This window comes from Anoplophora glabripennis, unplaced genomic scaffold (genome assembly GCF_000390285.2).
Source record: "Anoplophora glabripennis isolate ALB-LARVAE unplaced genomic scaffold, Agla_2.0 scaffold152, whole genome shotgun sequence".
Classification (NCBI taxonomy): Eukaryota; Metazoa; Arthropoda; class Insecta; order Coleoptera; family Cerambycidae; genus Anoplophora; species Anoplophora glabripennis.
The window spans coordinates 802,892-824,061 of NW_019416497.1; the positions used below are offsets into that span (position 1 = coordinate 802,892).

At 31.5% G+C, this 21,170-nt stretch overlaps 2 protein-coding genes across 2 annotated transcripts in view; one reads left to right on the forward strand and one right to left on the reverse strand.

The window, feature by feature from the left end:
- The window catches only part of LOC108908062, a 146,765-nt gene that overhangs the window by 24,690 nt on the left and 100,905 nt on the right, over positions 1-21,170 (reverse strand). The gene's annotated exons all lie outside the window — the stretch shown is intronic.
- Positions 1-21,170, forward strand: part of LOC108908067 (pancreatic lipase-related protein 2-like) — a 49,957-nt gene that overhangs the window by 2,023 nt on the left and 26,764 nt on the right. The window contains exon 2 of the mRNA XM_018711977.2: positions 20,526-20,774. Within this exon, the coding sequence (XP_018567493.1) occupies positions 20,526-20,774 (249 nt within the window). The remainder of the gene's footprint in view (positions 1-20,525; positions 20,775-21,170) is intronic.

Below are 21,170 nucleotides of genomic sequence, written 5' to 3' on the forward strand. Positions count from 1 at the left end.
GGTATAATAAATATATATCAACATAATTTTTTAAATTTATTATTTAAACAATTTTTATGTACTTCTATATCTAGGTTTCTTATGTAAAACTGTTTCATCGCTGTAGCAAAAAATTTTTAAAGAAAATAGATATTTCTGGAAAATATTGAAAAGCGCATAATTAATTCGTAATGTACCTACACCCTCGAAAACCTATAAAATGATACGTTTGATGTTTATAAATATTCAAACCTCGGAAAACTATATAAGATTTTCCAAGAATTTTTCGCATTTTCTTTTCTTTAATTCACTTTTGTTGTTTAAAAACGAATTGACCATTATTTTAACTCCAAAACATTAATTTCAACATAATCTGTACTTCATTTAAAAAATATACGGTAAAACTATTGGGAAAATCGAAATTTTCATAGGAGTAATTTTGAACAACTTTTATTTGAAACTTTAAAACAAAATGCGTCTTCATTAAGATATTGGCAGGTTTTGGTAAAAAAACGTGAAAAATCATATACATAATGTCTATATCTCAAAACACTGTAAGTTGCTGGTGGCTGCGTATGTTTTTTGACCTCAAAACCTACACTTTTCTATAAAAAAAAAACTCAGAGTAAAAAAGTCCGCTTAATCCGTCTTTTTATGTCTAACTTTCCTGGACTATTATAATTTAATTCCTATATGCAAATTATGTTTCCAAATTAATGACCGCCTAGGTACATAGTTATTTTTTTAAATGTTAAGGTTACTATAATTTTAGACCATGAAAAAAATTATTAAATCTAAATGACAAATTATAGGGAGGATATTATGTCAGAGCTTCACCTAAATATTTTGTTACTATTACATTTATTTAAATTCAACCAAATGAGTATTATCGGTTATTAAGGTTAATATTAGTTTAAGATTAAATTATATAGAAATCTGATGTAAGATATGTATTAAATATATATACATTGTGGCTTAATAAAAATCAGAATACCAATTTTGTTAATACGTAAAAGGAAACTTTATCAAAACGATACTCTATTTCTTTGTGCTCTATATTTCGATTACTTACTCAAACTGAAACATCAATAAAAATGCGTTCTGGTCTTAGAGGAAATATATTTCTATAAAGCGTTTTCAGTAATGTATTTCGATTTTAAAACGAAAGAGTGATTATAGTTGATTTATTATTTACTGCATTTATTTATGGGGACGTTAACTCTTTCTTTAGTCGCTTACAAATCGATATATTATCGAAATCAATACGCATTAAAACACCATTATCCATCCGAAACAGCAATCGCATCGGCCAAGTATGACAACTTCAAAGTATCATTCACCTATAGTTTTTGGCATTTCTCCACAACACACCTGGATGAGTGAGTCATATTCCTCTTAATTTGCACATTTCATATTGTATATTGAAGCTTAGTGTAAAGTATTAATATGTTTAGAGCCGTTCATTGTTTCTATAAGTAATTTGTTGATATTTTTTCTGTTTTTATGTATTTTGTCATCTGTTCAGAAAGAAAATTAAAATGATAAACATGAAATTAATTAACAGAACCAATTACATACCAACTAAAGTACAAAGTAAAAAAGCACCTAAACAGCGATTAATAATAATAAATAAAATTGCTGCGTAACATCATAGATAGTGTCAAAATATTGAGGTTATTGTTTTACAACGTCCATCAAAGGTTAGTTAATTTTTAGAATCTTTTTTACCTTTGCAATACATCATTATTGCAGGCAGTAAAATAATTAAATTAAGGAGTAAGGACATATCGCAATTTTATAAGCCAGCTACAAAACTTATAGATAAACATTATTAAATTGTATGGTATGGTAATTTATAGTTCTGTTAATGCTCTTTGGAATTTGCCTATTGTTTGATGTGTGTCATTCTCAACAAATTAAATTAACAGTGTAAATGCTTTTTAAGTACTGATATTACTAAAAATAGAAATAATGTTACTTTGTAAACGATTTATGATTGCCAGTTATAGGTACTTGAAAAAATGTAAATACAACAAATTTCTATTTTTGAAAAATAGATTAGACAAAATAAAATAGTGATTAAGAATGTTATTATGAATTGAATGCGGATATAAAATGTAATGGAGGGGTAAAATAATTGATTTGAGTTAGCCTAATCAAATACAAATTATCAACCAACATATAAAAGATTACCTTATCTCAAAAGATATCGACTTTCAAATGAGAGTAAGTTGGTGTAAATCGTAAAAAGTAATAGAGGCAGCAAAAAGGTGATATTTAATTAGAATTAGAAATGATGCATCTCACAAGTACGTATAATTTTCATATTTAAAAATCAAACATTAAATGTCATTGTTTTTGCCTTACACAATACACATCTACTTTTTTAACCTTAACCTTCTTTATCTCGAAGATGAAGCAGTTATCCCTGACTATAAAATAGGCAAATACTATTTCGTAACGAGGCGACCGTGTTCTAATCCATTAAAACAATTTAACGGTGTTGTTTAAACATTTATCCGCTGAATTCCCGGTAACTGCATAATAATAGTCAATATCAGCTAAAGATAAATCATTCAGTCACCAGAAATAACATCCAATAACATTGTTTGTTTACATTCTTCCATAGTTATAGGTAACCACAGTAACATCATGATATGATACAGGTAATCCCAGTCATATGATAACTTGAAATTTAAATGGGATATACAGGGTGTCTCAAACTCGATAGTATAGGCCTATTGTAAGGATATAAAAAATTTAAATAAAATTTGGGACACGTGGTGTTAAATGGGATGAGGTAAGCTCCATTTTCAATCGAAAGTATGTATTATCTTTGGAATTTGACAGAAACGACTAATGACGTAAGTATATTTTTTCCAGAAACATAATTCTTTTCCTGTTAAAAAGCTCTCTTTTTTCTAATAAACTTTTATCAGATAAATTTTTCTGTATTACTTCCCGTTTAAAAGTTATAAGCAATATCATCCTAAAGAGTGTACAAATCACATTAGGGGTGGAAGGATGAAGTAGTCGTTGGAAAACAATTGAATGTTCATTGTTTAAAGTGCATAAATGTAACAAAGTACTTGTTATTACACAATAGTCTCAATACGAACCTCAAACGTATAACTTTTGGGCTTACAAAATGTTTTTTCATTCAGAAAAAGTTGATATGTTGCTAATTTACGGCAAATCACAAAAAAAATTCAAGAAGAGCTGTAGAGTTATATCGAGAAAGGTATCCAAAGCGCCTCATTCCCGATCATAGAACCTTTACAAGATTGGAGACGACCTTGAGACGAAATGAAGATGCATTTTCTGTTCGGAAAAATCAAATAATTGACCGAAGGGTAAGAAACAATGTTAATACAGCTAGACCGTTACAGTATTTCGAACAAAATCCACGAAATTCTATACGGCAGGCTAGCCGGGAATTGAATTTGGATAAATCAGCCGTTCAACGAATTTTAAAGAAAAATGGGTACCATCACTATAAAAATCACAATTTGGAGTATTCGCCTAAGCGTCACATTGAAAACAGACTTAATTGTATTGCTTAAATTGTAGTAAATGTAGAAACTGTTGATCAAAACCTTTTTCGGCACGTTCTTAGGACGGACGAAAGTCGGTTTGTCAAACAGGCGCAACGAACACTACTGGTCCATGGAAAATACTCGCACTGTAAATCCTGTCCAAAACCAAGGCCATTTTGAAGTAAATGTATGATGCGGCATCATCGGTAGACATTAAATTGGGCCTTATTTTGATGAACATACATTAAACAGCGTGAGTTACCCAAATTTCCTACAAAAAGAACTTCCTGTACTTCTGGAGAATGTGCCTTTGCAGCTAAGGAGAAACCTATGCTTTCAGCTCGACCCCACAAAACCAGGATTGTGCAGCAATATTTAGACAACACTTTCCCAGAAAAATGGATTAGGCTTAATGGCCCTATTCAATGGCCCAGAAAGTCACCGGATTAAAAAATAAACTTTATAAAACACTTTCGCGAGATATTAATCATTTGAAAGAAAAAATCACAAACGCTTGTAATGAGTTAAACGGCGAAATGTTAATAAACGCAGCCCACAAAGAAGTCAAGCGAGATTGGATATGTGTCTTGAAATGAGAGGTCATATAGAGAGTAGATTGTAATATGAATGATGTAGTATGAAAGCGTTTGCCCTTTTTAAGTTTAGTTATTGTTATCATCACCTTTTGTTTTAACTGTATTAAAGAATTATAAAGTTTAATCCTTTTATTTATGCTTAATGACATTTATGCACTTTAAAAAACGAACAATCGATTATTTTCCAACCACTACTTGATCCTTTCACCGGTAATGTGATTTTTAGGTGGTATTTCTTTTGAGACTCTTTAGGACGATATTGCTTATAATTTGGAAGTAATACAGAAAAATTTCTAATAAAAGTTTATTAGAAAAAAGAGCTTTTTAAACAGGAAAAAAATTTGGGTATGTTTCTGGAAAAAATATAATTGATGACGTCATTAGTCGTTTCTGTCAAATCCCAAAGATAATACTTTCTATTGAAAATGGAGCTTACATTGTCCCATTTAACACCATGTGTCCCAAATTTTATTTAAATTTTTGTATCCTCACAGTAGGCCCAAACTATTGAGTTTGAGACACCCTATACTATGTTTTTAGTTTTTTTTTGTTTATTTTGACTTGAATCTGCAATTTTTAACAGCTGAGCGGAATTTTAGTTATAAATTATTTCATTAGGAGTAAATTTTTTAGTTTCTATTTATTAGCGTGTATTTTATGTGATTTTGGTTTAAGTTTGTAAATTAGATTAGGTATTTAGAAATAAATCACATCTTATAGATCCAAATAACGTAAAATTTTTGTCACTTGTTTTAAATTTCAATAGCCTGGTAAAGTGTCCAAAATAAAGTGATTTCCAGGTACTGGATAAAAAAATGTTGATTTTGGTGACATGTAAACTGTCTTAAAATGAAGTGATGGCAATTATTGATGTCTATTTTTTATTCATCTACTTTTCAATGTGGTATTTTTTGTTAGGCAAAAACCGTTTCATAAAACAATCATGTCACTTATCCTTTTCGGACATTGGTTAATAAAACAAATTTTTAAATATTTTTACGTGTTCTAAATTACGAAATAAACTAAAATAATGCCACAAATAAACAAAATCTACCTAATCAAAAGTTGTATAAGAAAAATCACAATTTATTTTTACGTCTAGGTATATATTGTTATTTGATATTCAAATGTTATTATATCCTCTTTTACATAATATGTAACATTAAGTATAAATAATACATTATTAGTTGTTAGTCAATAGTTCAATGTTAATAAGTTCCAGATGATTAAGCATTAAATTTGTTAAAAGGCTAGCAATAATGCAAATAATATGGTATTTAAAAATGATACGGCGATTCGTTCGAACATAATGTAAAAAATATATATTTACTAATTGGAATCAGATGATCAGTGGTGTAGTTGCTGCAAAAAAAATGGTAAATTGAACCTTGTTTCTTGTTCCCCAGAATAGTCTCTGTTAGTGCATTGTATGATTTTTTTACTTTGAAGAAAACCTTGTTGCAACTCGAGAATCTGTTGGTACCTACTTGTAATGATTTTGTAATGACATGCTTATTGTTGCCTAAGTTAAACACGACGTTGACCAAATTATACACAATTTATGAAATTGGATTTATTATTATTTTTAGTAAATATTTACTAGTAGGTATGGGTATATATGGATGATAATACTATGACCCATATTTGGAACAATATTCACCCAAATACTGGATTTTCTGAGAAATATCAAGGTCATGGGTAAATTGTACTAATTACATCATGTTCGGTGCTCAAAATGGTATATTTTGACAAAATTTAGGAAAAAAAATCAGTTTTGACCCATATTTGGGCCAATTTTCACCCAAATAGTGGATGTTCTGAGAAATAGCGATGGGTAAATTTTGCCAATGGCATCGTGTTCGGAGCCTAAAAATACTACGAAAATGGTATATTTGGAAAATAAATTGAACTTAAAATGGACTGTATATTTGTTGACAATGTTGCAATATGACAAGTAGGTATATCAGAAGCCGACTTTTTTTAGACGTTATTATAAACTCGCAAATATGTAATAAACAAAGGAGTCTTTCAACAAAGTATAAAATATTTAAATAAAATAATACATAAAAGTTTGCATGCAATAACATTACATTGACAAAAATAAAAAGAAACTTCATATTTAGTCTCGAGAATCAGTTTCTAATGGCAACACACACAAGCGTTTTACACCTCGTTTAAAAACACCTTCACGAGTTTTGACACTAACCACACGACACACACTGTCGACGTCAGTCTTCCTAAATGCCATTTCAAAGGAGGTAGATTGTTGTCCTTTAGAAGAACTAGCATTCCTGGCTGAATGGTGTCCTGATCGCCATTTTCTACGTGATTGCAACAAAGACAAATAATCCTTAGACCACCGTGTCCAAAAATGTTGATTCATTTGGGTTAAATGATGATATCGCGAGAGTCTATTCGGTTGAAGGTTGCTAACATCTTTCTGAGGTTAAGCTAAGAGCGATGTACCTATGAGCAAGTGGCCTGGAGTAAGAGTGTTAAAGTCGCAGGGATATTCTGATAATGCAGTAATAGGGCGGAAGTTCAGGCAAGCTTCAACCTGAGAAACTACCGTTACTACTTCGAACGTTAAAATAGAATTTCCTATCATCCGACGTAGATGATATTTTGCAGATTTTACTGCTGATTCCCATAATCCACCAAAATGCGGAAAACGAGGTGGATTGAAATGCCATGATATTGATAATTTTGATAAATATTCAGAAAAATGCACATGATTTGCAGGATTATTGATAAATTCAAAAAGTTCCTTGAGAGAATTAGCAGCCCCAACAAAATTCGTGCTGTTGTCTGAATACCTATATATTTTTACAGAGTCTTCGTCTGGAGGTAAATCGTTTAAATCAATTTAAAAATGAGTCAGTTGTTAAATCATTTACAAGTTCTAAATGAACTGCCATTGTGGCAAAACAAATAAACATGCACAGGCCAATATTTCGACGTTTTCACTCAAAAATTTCAATTTTCTCCGAAATTTGTCGTGCAGTCATGTCAAGAATTTTGATAATAGGTTCGTGTTCAGTTCATCGAATTCCTTCGGAAATGATGTGTTGGTTTGTAACTTTTTTTATGTGACTGTGTTATTTACCTAGCTTATGCAAGTTTATAAAATTATATTTTTTTTTAATGAAATAGTGAAACTACAGTCTTTTCCAGGTTATTAAAGTAAATTGAAAATGATTACTTGCAGGCCATTAATACAATAAAAATATAAAATATGGTCGTATATAAAAGTCCTACAGTCATCCATCAACTGCGACTAATAATATACAATCAAGTTCTTGACTTTGAAACCATAAATAATATGGTTTCTAACTCCTAATGATCATACGTTACTCTGAAAAGTATTAGTTACACCAAATTAACCAAATTTTAAAGTCTGCGTGTATTTCCATTATTTTTAACAGGTAACGACTGCGCGATATCTTAGCCAGACCACACAGATACGTATATTTATTGTTACATGTATAAATTTAGTAATTAACAGACGCCTTGCTAATTTCAAGGCACGAGAATTTCTAAATTAATTGAAATAAATTCGCACGTTTAATTTCGTTCGATCAAACATGACCCACATAAATTACAGTTGTTTTTGTATACAGACAAGCTATTTTCTTAGAGGCCCAATGCACTTCATTTATCCCCAAGGATATTACCTTTGGAGTGAAATTGTTCTGCGTAAAAATGTTGCAAAACAAATAGTAAAAACTGTACCTGCATATTTAAAGAATTTACCTATAAATTTTTAGACATACCAAAGTAGTATTAAATAATATCATTCCATGTTTTTGGTATATTTATATTGAACTAAACTATCTACAGTATATTCTTGATAGAAGGTTCTGCAGCATTTAATATGTGATAGTATAGGTGAGAATAAACAAAAAAGTTCTACGCAGCATAGGTCCTAAAGTTAACCGTCTCAAAACTTACAAAATAAAAGCAGTTACAACTAAACTAAAAAAGTTATGCGAATAAACAATGCCGCATAAGTGCTCTAACTTGTTGAAAATGATTTTGGTACTAGTAAGAGAAGAATTTGTGAATGGTGGCGCAATCATCACGATACTCTTTCAAGAACCCTTTTCTGTCACGAAGTACATTTACAAGAGATGGATCAACAATTTCCACAATGATGTGAGCAATCGAAAACCCTCATGCTATTCGAGAAACCCATTTTTAGAGAAAATTCTCCGTAAACGTTTAGGCTGGAATAATTAATAATGAAGTTATCAGACTACATTTCTTCGACGGAAATTTGAACAGCGAGATTTACCGGGCTTCATCATGTACTTTGTGTACATTCCTCTTCAAATCGGAAAGACGATCCTCTTTTTACATGAAGGTGCCCCGTCCCATTACGGAAAAGGTGTCACGAATTTCATCAATGAAAAGTATCTAAATCGATGGATAGGTGGTCCCATTGCTTGGCCACCGCGATGTCCGGATCTCAACCCGTTGGATTTTTTCATGTCAATCAAACTAGCGAATCTATAATAAGTGAACAACAATTATAGTAATCCTACCACGTTCAACGAGTGGAGTAGTTGATAACAGAGAATTTTTATAAGCAATTCGCAATAATTTTGTTGACTTTACAGATGAGCCTTCTTAAACAAGCGACGGAATTTTTAATTTTCATAATACTCATCGTTGGGTTGATGATAAAACCTCATAAGATGGTGCAAACTAACTTAAAGCACAAATTGTCGATTGATGTTGTGGATTATAGGAAAGGACCGAATAGTTCTTCAGGTTCAAGTAGACCTTCGTTGTGGAGAATTTGTATATTGAACACTATGATTTTCCGACCGTTTTCAATCCATTGTTCATAAATAAAACCTTACAAGATTGGCAATTTCAATCTTTTCGTGATAATACTGATAATCAAAGGTTAAAACTATTACAAACGGGCGATTTTAAAATATATTGCCACCCACTGCACTTTGCATAGGAACAATATTTCCATTTCCCTTCCATTATTCAGGAAGTAGTTCTTTAACCTTTATACCATCCGTAACTTTAATGAATGGAAATTATTCACACCCATCGGATTTAAAAGGCAGTAGTAAGCTTTTATTGTTCTGCGGAGACGAGTTGACCTTTCGGAGAAATTTTTATGGGAGCAATTTCAGCTTGTCTGAATTGTCGGAGCTATGAAAATTGGAGCTGGCTCGTGAAAGCTCTTGAAAGCCCTCGAAACAAATGTTTCATCTCGATATAATTGGAAATATTACCGAAGCATGAAATCTAAATGGAAACCGCTTCTATTTATTCCTAGGAAAAGCTCTTTGAAATATAATCAGGAAATGTAGAAACAGAGAATACGGTTTCATACGATTGTAGCGATCGGAATATCTCTAATTTAAATTTGAGAAATAATTCATTATCTTATACCGCAAGTGCCTATGATTTGATGACAGAAAAGAAACCAAAACAAATCCATAATTTTTAATATACAGGGGGTCCTTAAGTAATTGTACATAGAAGTATGATAGATTTGTGACTTTAAAATATTACGATTTGAGCCAACTTGCCTTAATAAAATATTGATAATAAGAAAGATACAGGGTGTTAAATTGAAATTTCAAAATTTATTTTTCGCAATAACTTCAACATTTTTGGATATTTATACAAAAAAATTTTTATCTGGAGGTTTTTTGGTATGAGAAATCATAATTTGGTATCTAATGTAATGTATCTTTTAAAGGGCGCCACATAAGCCACATGTGTGGCATGAATGTACACTAAACTTTTTTGTCCATCAAGGTAGCCCTCTTTTGGGAAAAAGATATTAAAGGCACGGCATTGTAAGAACAAAAATGTATACTTGTTAACAACCTCTAAACTTAACGGTTTCCGAGATAATCGAATTTTAAAAATCGGCTGCATAATTCTTTAATTCATTACGAGAAATAATAACGTAGTAGAGGGAAGTCAGGAATGATTTTAACAGCTAAACATTCTTGTTTTCATAATCTATGACGTTTGAAAAAGTTTTAATTGAATATTTCAGATAATTAAGGAATAGCAGAAAATACCGAGACAATAATTTCTCTAATACAGAAATGAGAGATATGGTTACTATTTACTGCCCGCAATATTTCAACGGACGTGCTGCGAAATGGGAATATTTCAGAAGATATCCAAACAGGCTGCAACCTAATCACCAAACATTTGAAAATCTATTTAGGAATTTAGGCGAAAGTGGGCATTTCGTCCTAAACGTGATAATTTAGGCCGACCGAAAATTATTACGCCTGATCAACAAGATGAAATTGGTTCACGTTGCAGATGATCTTCAAGTTAGTACAAGAAGGTTATCTTCAGCTTTAGGAATCAGTAAAACTTCAGTTTTCAAAAGACTAAACCTCGATAAATATCACCCCTATCATTTTACGCCTGTGCACTTAGCTAACCATGCATTGTCATTCAAACTAAATGTGTATGCAAAATTTCAATTCAATCGATTGGGGATAACTATTTTAAAATTCAGTTGCAAGATTTGACACATACTAAAAAGGCAAGTTAAATAAAAGCTTGTAAAAAGCATTTAAATCTCTGCATCCAGTAGATTTCCCACTGGACAAACAATGGAAACAAGTCGATGCATCAAATTCGTGAAACTCATTGCAAATCTGCTAAATACGCTTTAATAATTCCTCTCTAGTGTTTGAAACTTATGCGTATACAATAAATCTCTACCCTCAGAAATAATAATTAGAGGATTAAGGTTGGATGATGTAAGTGATTTAGAAACAGGACCAAAATGACCTATTTTTATCCTCTCGATAGAAAGACTAACTTAAGTGTGCATTAAACCACAAATTACTAGATAAGGGAACAGTTGGCTACTCAAATATTACCAAAAATATGTCATCAGTGGAGTCACAGTAATTCTTTATTTTGAATTTGAATAACTCATGTTGAAAATATATACCTACAATTACATTTAAATAATAAATAATGAAAATCAAAAGGTCTAATTAATTACCCAGTTAAAAACGATCCTCATATAAACCATGATATTCCAAGTAATAATAATCATATTTAGTTCATTTTCAACAGTTATATTTGAATATTGTAACTCCCACCGCCGCATATTGTAGTGGACAAAAGTAAGAAAAGCAGCATATCGCATTAGAAATAATTCTGATTTAAGGTGACACCTCATAATTAAGAATACTCCAAGGTTATGACTATTGTAAGTTGGAACTTCACACCAAAACGGAGCCTATATAGTATGGTATACCAATAGCTACAAAATATTCAGTGGAAAAGGAGCTGGAGTAATTAGACCTATGTGGCAGAGAAACTATAGCGTGGCAAAGGTCAACTTGCCTGAATTTATGATATAAGTTTGTTTGAGGTATACAGTGTGTCCACGATAAGGATGGGATAGCATTAGGATCTAGGAAACGGTAAGCGATACGGGGTGGCTCCAATTAGAAAAAAACTGTGTTTTTAATACCTAATAGTATGCCGTTTAGAAAGTTTTAAAATTCTAGGTAGTCATCCGGAGAAACCCGAAATATTGCAATATCGTTTTATTTCTTTTCTGGCTTTATTTGAAAACGAATTTTAAAATAAATTGCATATTTACATTGCCACTTTTTTCGCTCTATCCAATGGCGTCAACATTTTTGCAATCCGACGTTTCGCCTTCGAGGGGTCATCACCAGGTTAATTTTTTTAAATACGTCGCTACTATTTTTATGAAAAAATCTAGTCATTTTTAATTCTGAATTAGATGATATTAGTATTGTAATTGTAAAAAAGTTTTTTAGCTTGTTGTAGCTATCATTTAAAATTTTTCCTGAGTACAGCTCTGAACGCTTTCAAAATTTCAGAAAATTAAAAAAATCAGAACAAGCAGTAAAATGAATTAATTTTATAATTTTTTTTTCGTTCTACTTTAAAAAATGTAAACTTTCTTTTTAGAGAAATAGAGTTTTTAATTTTTAATAAAAAAGTTATAACAATTTCAATTTTTTAATCATTAATGTTTATGATTTAATATTAAAACATTTCTTTCTATGCCATTCGATTGATTATTTAAAATAATGAAAAGTTGCTTTCGAAATTTTCTTTTCAGACAAAAATAAAAATCACGTTCGCTTTGTGCAATTGTTATAAATTATATTAAATTATATATTAAAAATTAAAAAATATATCTACATATTTCTTTGAAAAGATAGTTTACATTTTTAGAGTAGATTGAAAATTATAAAATTCATTCATTTTTCTGCTTATGATTTTTTAAATTTCTAAAATCATCCCTTAACTTCTAGTCTCCCTAACTCTGTTAATTTTAATAGTAATAGAAAAAGTCAATAGCTCTTATCCCTTTTGAGTTATCTTGAAAAACCCCTTTATTTTATCTTTTTCGCCCCTGGCCGGAGGTTGAAAAAAAAATTACCTACTGTCACTTATTGTTATTATACAGGGTGATTCAGTTATAATGTCATTAATTTTAAAAGTAGATAGAGAAAAATGAGTATAATCCGATGGCGTGATTAAAAAAGATTAAAATGCATATTTAAGCTGAAAAAAAAATATTTTCAAATCATTATTTAACCCCCTTTTCAGGCTGTTACTGACCGGCGACGATATGAAAAAGGCGCCCTAGATGCAATGTTGCCATATTTATATATTTTCGCTCATATAAAGACAATAAATAAACGGTTTACTCACATCAGCCAATAATAATTTAAAATGCTATAAATTATTTTTTATAATTATGCAATCAACATATTAAATTGTTATTGTTGCCCAGCAAGAACCTCGAGGAGGTCTGAGCATGCCTTGCCAAAAATCAGTTTTTTTTTCAAATAATTTAAATTTCATTTCATAATCATTTCAATTTCATTATAGAAATAATGACATAAAAAACCAACACTCACTAGATAAATTATAAAGAGAAAGTGAAATGTATGTAGTATTTAAACATTGACTGTAAGTAATAGAAGATAAAAATACAATCGGACGGAGACAAATAAACAACTCGGTACGTGTTTCCGACCTAGGCTAACCTGTGTCGAGGTCACTAACCTCCTAATTTGCTCGTGCACTTTAGTCTAGGAGCCAGACAGAGTTCCGTTGCCAATCAAATTGCCACGGCTGCAAACAACTTATTCTAAAGTATTTTGACCTGAATTCAAATAACTTGGGCGCAAAGCCTGAAAGTGGTCAGTTTAATTGTTATCAACAAATTAAATGTTTAAATGGCTGTAAAAAGTTTATTTTTATAGCTAGTACACGGAACCTGATGTGGCTCCTAGACTAACACGAACTGTAGTAGGATCGTATTCCATGCAAAGTAGAGCAAAAAGTTGTCGGTCTTTTATCAAAGGAAAATCGTGTCATCAAATTGAATGTAATGAATAGGGATGATTGTTTTCGAATGTACGGTTATTACAATTTATCATTTTTAATATTATTAACGTTTTCACGTTTTGTAATTTATTATGTTAAATAATACACAGTTTTAGTATTTAAATTTATTATCCCATATCCAGTTGCGTATAACCAAAGTTTATATAATAAATGTAAACTTTAGTGTAAATCTAAACTTTGGAGTAAGCTAGGTAGGTACCTACTTATTGTTTTTGAGAAAGCAATACTTATGTTTTTTACCTGTTTAAAATGCCAACACGAGTAAAACAGCATTCATCCGTCCAGAGCACTTTGTTAATAAAGTTCTGCTGCACTTCGATTTAGGAACCAATTGCAAAATTCAAGACGATTGGGGAAATCAGCTGTTTCTAAAGCTTGAACTTTTTGAAAATGTGTTATATTAACTCCTTTGCGGGAAAAATGCGGGAGACATGGAGGGTGGTAGGTTTGAATAAATAAATTGTTAGGTAATGGTTTTGTAACCGTGTGTAGTGTATTTTGTATATTCGGGTATTTAGTGTGCCGACTTTTTTAATTTGTTAAAATACGGTGTGCCTACAAACCTCTGCTTTATTTATTTTCTTTTAACAAAAGTTGACTTCGAGAAGTCAGGCTTGTTAAAACATTTTGCACTAAATTAATACAATTATTAAAATTAGTTATAATAAAATGCAGCATGATCCTTTATTTACTTGCATTTTATTGGTTTCGTACATATGTATCCGTATACTAAAGCGGATTAATTAAATGTGAACCACAGATTATGATGTGAACTTGGCAACGCTGTTAGCTTCAGCTGACGATTTGTTAGTGACATTACGTTACAAAGTTTTCCGAGCATCCGGGCATCTGGCAGGGCCGCCCACTTAGCGGGAATTATGGGTTGATTCCCTTCATTTTTATAAGTCGACTAAAAAAATTTTTTTCCGGTTTTCTGTCTTTATTAAGCCTTCCGAATACGTGGTTAAAATTAATGACATTATGACTGAATCACCCTGTATACCTCGAACTAATTTATATCAAAAATTCAGGGAAGGCCCATATAATTGGACTAAAAAGTTAATTTTCAAGTAAGCACCAAAAATTTAAATTATCATATTTTACCAAAAGGCCTCTTCAATTAAAAATTACGTTTACATGGTTGATAATTTAGTGTCTCTATGCTTTTCGATTGAAATTTTCCCATTCAAAATTAGAATAATGAATAAAAGTGAATTTTTAGTAGGTGTATCCTTCATTGGTATTCACTTTGCTTGAAGATAATCTTTTTATTAACGTTTTCTTCGATCATGTATTTTTAAGCACTTTATTCAAAAGATATTACTTTTTGAGGCAAGACACTATAGAAACCTTTTCTTATTTATTTGCATTCCACCGTCGCGCGTCGTTCTGATCTGATATGTTTTAATGAATAAATCAATTCATTAATAAAATATTAAACTACTAGTTTAGAGCAAATATAAATTTCCAATTTGCGCTAACCAAAACTGTATTAATTTTAATATAATAATATGCACTGAAAGCGCTGAAGTGTATCGTGTACATAATCAGATTAGTACATTAATTAAATTCCGCGGCAATTGCGATTCACCTGTTGTATCCGGTTTGCGATAGAGCCTATTCGAGCACACTTTCTTTGTTGAGCTGTTTCAAAAGCTGACAGTGTTTTCAATCTGCAGATATTAATTGCTCGTCATATATCTTAAGGATTCGCATCGAGCGGTATTTTTCCTGATATGAATTTGAAAATAAATTGTGTTCTAAATAATTGTCTTGTATCTACACATACAGAGTGTTTTTAAGTCCACATTTAAACTTAATGGACAGAATGATCCAGCCACTGATTTCCGAAATACAAGGTCACACGCAGTTGAATAAATCAATATAACTCTAGAAGTATTAATTTCACAAAAGATATATTTAAAATAATTTTATATCATGAAAAGACCAAAAAATCTTTGCTTTAGAAATGAAAAAAAATTTAAGTTTTTGAACTTTTATTGGTTACATTATATTTAAAACAAAACTGTGAACAAAAAAATTATTATACATTTTTTTTTGTAGATCTAAGTAGTTTGCAGATATTTTTAATTTATTCTACTGTGTCCTAAGCATACTTTAAATAAAAATAATCACTGAAAGTGACTAATTTTTTTTTCTTTGAAATACGATTAAAAAGTAAATGCCCAAATGATTTTACAAAGAATTTAGTAGCCTGAAAATTCTAGGAATTTTAATGATAATACTTTCCTCTATATCCGCCATTCATCGACATATATTTATTCCAGTTCAGTGATTTTTTGCATTTAGTTAGTTTAATCACTACCCTTTTATAAAAATATTTTCAGAAATATTTGAAATTATGTGATATATTTTTTTAAGTTTCAGTACCTTTGAAACTTAAAATTTTCGAAAAGAAAAAGTAAAATTAAAACAATAAGATCAAGATTACATTAAAACGCAATATTCTGTTTCATCGGTTGTGATTGGTGTAACTTTTCACGATATTCTATTCAACCAATTATCGATCGCATTATCTCGAGCGTATACGTAACGGTTTGTCATTGTTCATTGTAAACGATTATTTAATAGTGGTGACACCAAAGTTTAGGGAGTTTTTGTTACCAGCACCAATCGTGCATTGCTGGTTTGTTTAAGCTCAGCAGTCACGTGGCTTGTAAAGATTTCTGAAGGCTCTGTACTTACGTTTATTTTACTTAGATACAGCACACATCTGAATAAATAAACTTTCCTTTTTCCAAAAATAATATTAAGTAGAAGAATATAAACCATCAGAAAACATTACTTTATTGCATACCTTTATATACTAGCTACTGTTGACTGAAATGAACTATATTTATTTATCGCAGATATAATCTGAACGACATTAACCTTTATCGACTGAAATTTTGATTAGTAACTCTGCTGGGCGTAGAGCCAACGTTTTGATTGTGTGTTTACCTTAACAGGAAGGACGTGACAACCTTTTACCAAGGAAATTTTTGTTCTCTTCGAAGAAACTGGGATTCAGAAATAGAAAGTTCAGTGACTTGTGTATAAATAAAATTGCAAGTAATAGGTATAATTTATTTTTGAAATATTAATATCTTCATCTTTTACAAGTTTTGCAGAATTAGCAAGTCACTTTATTAAATGTTGTTAGTACCTTCTTAAGCAGGTTCGGATGCTACGAAAAAATGCAACCAATTTCGAATTATTGAGATATATTATTTATGCAATGCGAAATTCTGTCAATTATTCTCGAATTATTTATCGATTTGTTTTTGTTTTTAATTATGGGAAGTGCTATGATGCATACCCTTACAATCTAATTACGGATGAAAAAAATACAAATGGTAAGACGAAAAAAATATAGACAATTACCTGAATAGATGAGAGAAAGAAAAAAATAGGTTACCGTACATTTCACAGATAAATAAATTATCAAACATTACTGATTTGTCGTCCGCTTAGTAATAAACGGGAAGGAGTAACGGCAACAGCGCAATAAAGTATGAGTGGGGATAGGTGACAGGAAATTTAAATTTTCGATACAGAAATTAGTCATTAGAATTTGGAATAATAAAATAAAATGAGAAAGTTTCCAATGAAGTATGTTTTTTGAAACCTTTTTTATTTATAATGTAGGATAAACTTTCAATACATGAAGTAAAAAATACAGCAGCATATAAACAATGAAATATTTATACATTGCATCACAGTGCATTAGCAATCTTATGCATTTTGATAAATTGACATTTTTAATATCATTTTTCATTTTAAAATTAACATTTCAATAATTTCAGTATATTTTTTAGAATATTTTTGGCTGCAGTAACATGGGATCACAATATAATACTACATATATCAAATTCTGTTATACTTTCATAAATGCAATCGCTTTAAACCCTTGTCTTATAAGGAACATTTGTACTCATAGAAGTGCATCATAGTATGCTACTTATGCATGTAACTAAATCATATTTCACCTTTTCCACGCTAATCACTTCGTAATCACAGTTTGTAGGTAATCTAAAATACGTAAAAGTTCTTTGAAAAAAGAGCAGTGCACGCTTTGTGCCATGTACTCTGTGTCTATTAGTTGATGTCCTCGAACGGTGTGCGGAGGTTCTGACTCCACAATCTTCACTTCAACAGCTTTTTTCCTGTTTTTGCTCTTTTCTGTTCTAATTTTTAAGCACATCTGTTCTTCATTCGACATTTTATAGGTTAAAACAATCAGGTATGCGAGCGATCACAGCGTCGTATAAATGCTTTTTCATGTACAAACAAATAACATTCGCACACTTAGGAAGTGTGTGCAGGTGGAATGTGCCCATATTAAAAATGTATTTTGATGGTTTTCTTTCTTTTAAATTATTTTTTTAACTTACTTTAACTTATTCTTGTTTTGTTTTTCTACTTTGTGTTATGTGTAAAGTGTGTTTGTCAAATTTTGTTAGTGAAAATTGCATTAACACACAGTACGATTTTCTAGGCTCTCACAAATATTTCCTATACGGTTAGTTTTACCAAGAGGGGTATTGTCGTTGGCAAATTCTTGAGAAAACTTATTTTTGATACAGGCAGATTGCGATCGTCATCTATGCAAAAATTCTGGTTTGTTAACCATTAGGCATGGTCCGTCCCTGGCGTTCTGGGCATAATGAAGTTTCACTTAAGTACATCAAACAATACACATGTGTTATCGATCACCAAATTTGCATCATGCTGAAGTTAATAGTTTAGAGACTGTAATTAAAAATAACTTCTCAATTTTCACTTTTGAGGGCCCGTAACTTGTTAACGAAGGTCTGTATGAAAAAAAATTATATGAAGAACTGATATTATGTTGAGCTCATCTATTTGTACTCGCCTTTTTTTTTTGTATCAAATACCGGGACAACCTGTATAATTATAAGTATTTTAAACTCGATTCTATTCAATATCTACACGTAACTATCTCTATCTACTTACTTTCTAGACAAAAATAATATTTTTCTTTGCATTGGCAGCAATGATTATTTAACATGGTAAGTATAGCCCCATAGTAAGTATAGTTGGCCAAAAGGCAAAATCTTTAGAAATCGATCTGAAATTTGTTACTCGGGGGTTTTTGGGGTCGCTGATAACGAATTTGAAGTCAGAATTACAAAATTCAATGTGGAGGATTTAATATAGCCACATCAGAAGTAGAAATATTTTGTAAATAGTGATTTTCCGAGTCGTAGATTAAGAATAAAAAGATTATAAAATACAAAATGGTTATAATATGGTTAACATAAGAAATACAGCAAATAAAAAATTGTTAATTAAAAGTTGTTTATTTACAATAATTATTTCAAACGAAATATAATTTCAGTATTCTTTTTAATTAACAATTACAATAATGTCGCATTTATCAAGCATGAAGAAGATGTAAAAATGACAATCGATATTAAACTATTCATATATTGCGTTAATTAAAGTATCAGTAATCATTTATTTGAATCTCGTGCCAAAGTTTAATATAAAATTCCAATTTTTTTCAGAAAAGAAAATAATCATCATCAAATGAAAAATCTGCATTTGCAGCATCCGTCGAAACTTCTGAAGTTGAAAGAATTTCTTCTTTATCTGCAATCTTCCCATGTCTTACTTCGTCCAGAGAAGGCGAAATTCATTTTACTCTACATTTTACAAAAACCTATACAAAAAGTTGTTAGGCACTTATAGGCAGCAGATTCTTTTTTATTTTACAGATAATAGTTTTGTCTTTTTTTGTCCAATCTTTTTAAATCACGGCCAACAACGATTTTGATTTGATAAATTTGATTCGTAGCCCTGTAACTACGAATTTTACTTTAGAAAAATAATATTGGTAGTCGATTCTTATAGAATAGTTTTTACTTTAATTGTAACTCATTTAAGGACGGAGATCAAAAGTGGTGAAAAATAAGAAGATTAATATCGTAGGGGACGTTTTAGGAAATAATATTTTTTTTTTGCTTTACTTTGTTTATTTTAGGAGGTTGCTACTCAAAGTTTATCGCAACATCACTGTGACTTCTTCTTCTTCTAGTGGTTACTCCTAATAAGTCCCATAGCACTGCGGCCTAATTAGGCCTATTGTGCGTCCCACTACTAGTCCTATTCAGCAAGTAGATTTGTCCTTTTACAAAGTCCAAAAGCTTCCTTTCTGACACTTTTCTCAGTTCCTTGGATTCCAAATAGGGTCTCCCAAGGAGCGCCATTCTGCTACGTGCAAATCCCAGGCACTCGCCCAGGATATGCAGAGAAGTTTCATCCGCCGATTCACATCCTCGGCAGACCGGACTGTCTACAAGGTTTAGCTTATGTAGATGTTTCCTAAAGTGACAAAGCCCAGTAAATCATTCGCTCTTTCCTTCGAAGGATACTCCATGAGCTTCTTAGAATGGCTATGTCCTGGCCTTGAAGTCCAGTATTTCCTGTGTTCTGTCTCAGTTCATTTGCCCAGAGCCCGCCTGACCACACTGGGAGATGTGCCACAAAAGGGCTCCGGGCCTATGAATGTGTTTCAGATCCCTTCCTAGCAAGTTCATCCGCTTACTCATTTCCACAAATGCCTTTGTGCCCTGGCAGCCAACACAGTCTGGCTGTATTGTTGGTGCCAGTTCAGTCAGCATTTGTAAACAATCCCACACCAGTTTCGAACTTATCTTCTGTGTGCCTAAAGTTTTAATTGCAGCTTGACTATCAGAGAATATATATATGAGTTTACGTCTATAACCTCTACGTACATTCTCTGCCAGACACGCCATTGTCGCGAAAATTTCTGCTTGGAATACGGTAGGGAACTCCCCCAGCAACATCACTGTAACACCCTGTATAGAAACCGAACAGACAAATACAATGCATAATAAAGCATCTCCGTAAACTAAAACATCACGCTCTTCATTTAGCGCGTCTATTCATATCCTGTACGGGATAATTCGTGTTGCGAATAAACGAAATTAAATTCTATTTCGTCAAATTCCAGGTGAGAACGAGCTGAAATTCACGGCTCTCCCCAGGGGCTTCTGCTCCAATTGCTGTCCAGTCAAAGTTTACCGAGACATACGTTTCGTGCTCTACACCAGGACGAACCCAAATAAAGGAGTAGCTATCGAGCCGTTGAGGCCAGGGGCGGCACGCAGAGCCGGGCTTGATGAGACTCTGCCTACGGTTATATTCGTACACGGATTTTCAGAGGTCTCGCCAGGACAGAGTGGAAGAAATGTTCTTGATGGTAAGTGGTCAAAAATGCAGTCGTACATCCTTAGAATAAAAAAAGTAATTTTTTCGATAAATTTACTTTTCTAATAAAGTATAAAGTTAAAAAAGTTTAGATTACAAAAAAGTGATTGACTCTGTATCTTATACATACATGGTTTAATAATAACTAATAATAAAATATGTACATGATATCCAGGGAGGGCACAAGTCCCAAACCTTTCATTGCTGTGAGATGGTAACCAAAACCACCGCTGTACTTTACCGATTTAGGGGCGAGCTGCGAGGAGTAGTCACTGTTTTTCAAATGAATTTTGCGTCGAGTTAAATTGACTGCACATTACCAACTTAACATTTTCTTTTCAATGTTTTTCATAATGCTAATCTATTTAATAATCTAGATAATATTGTA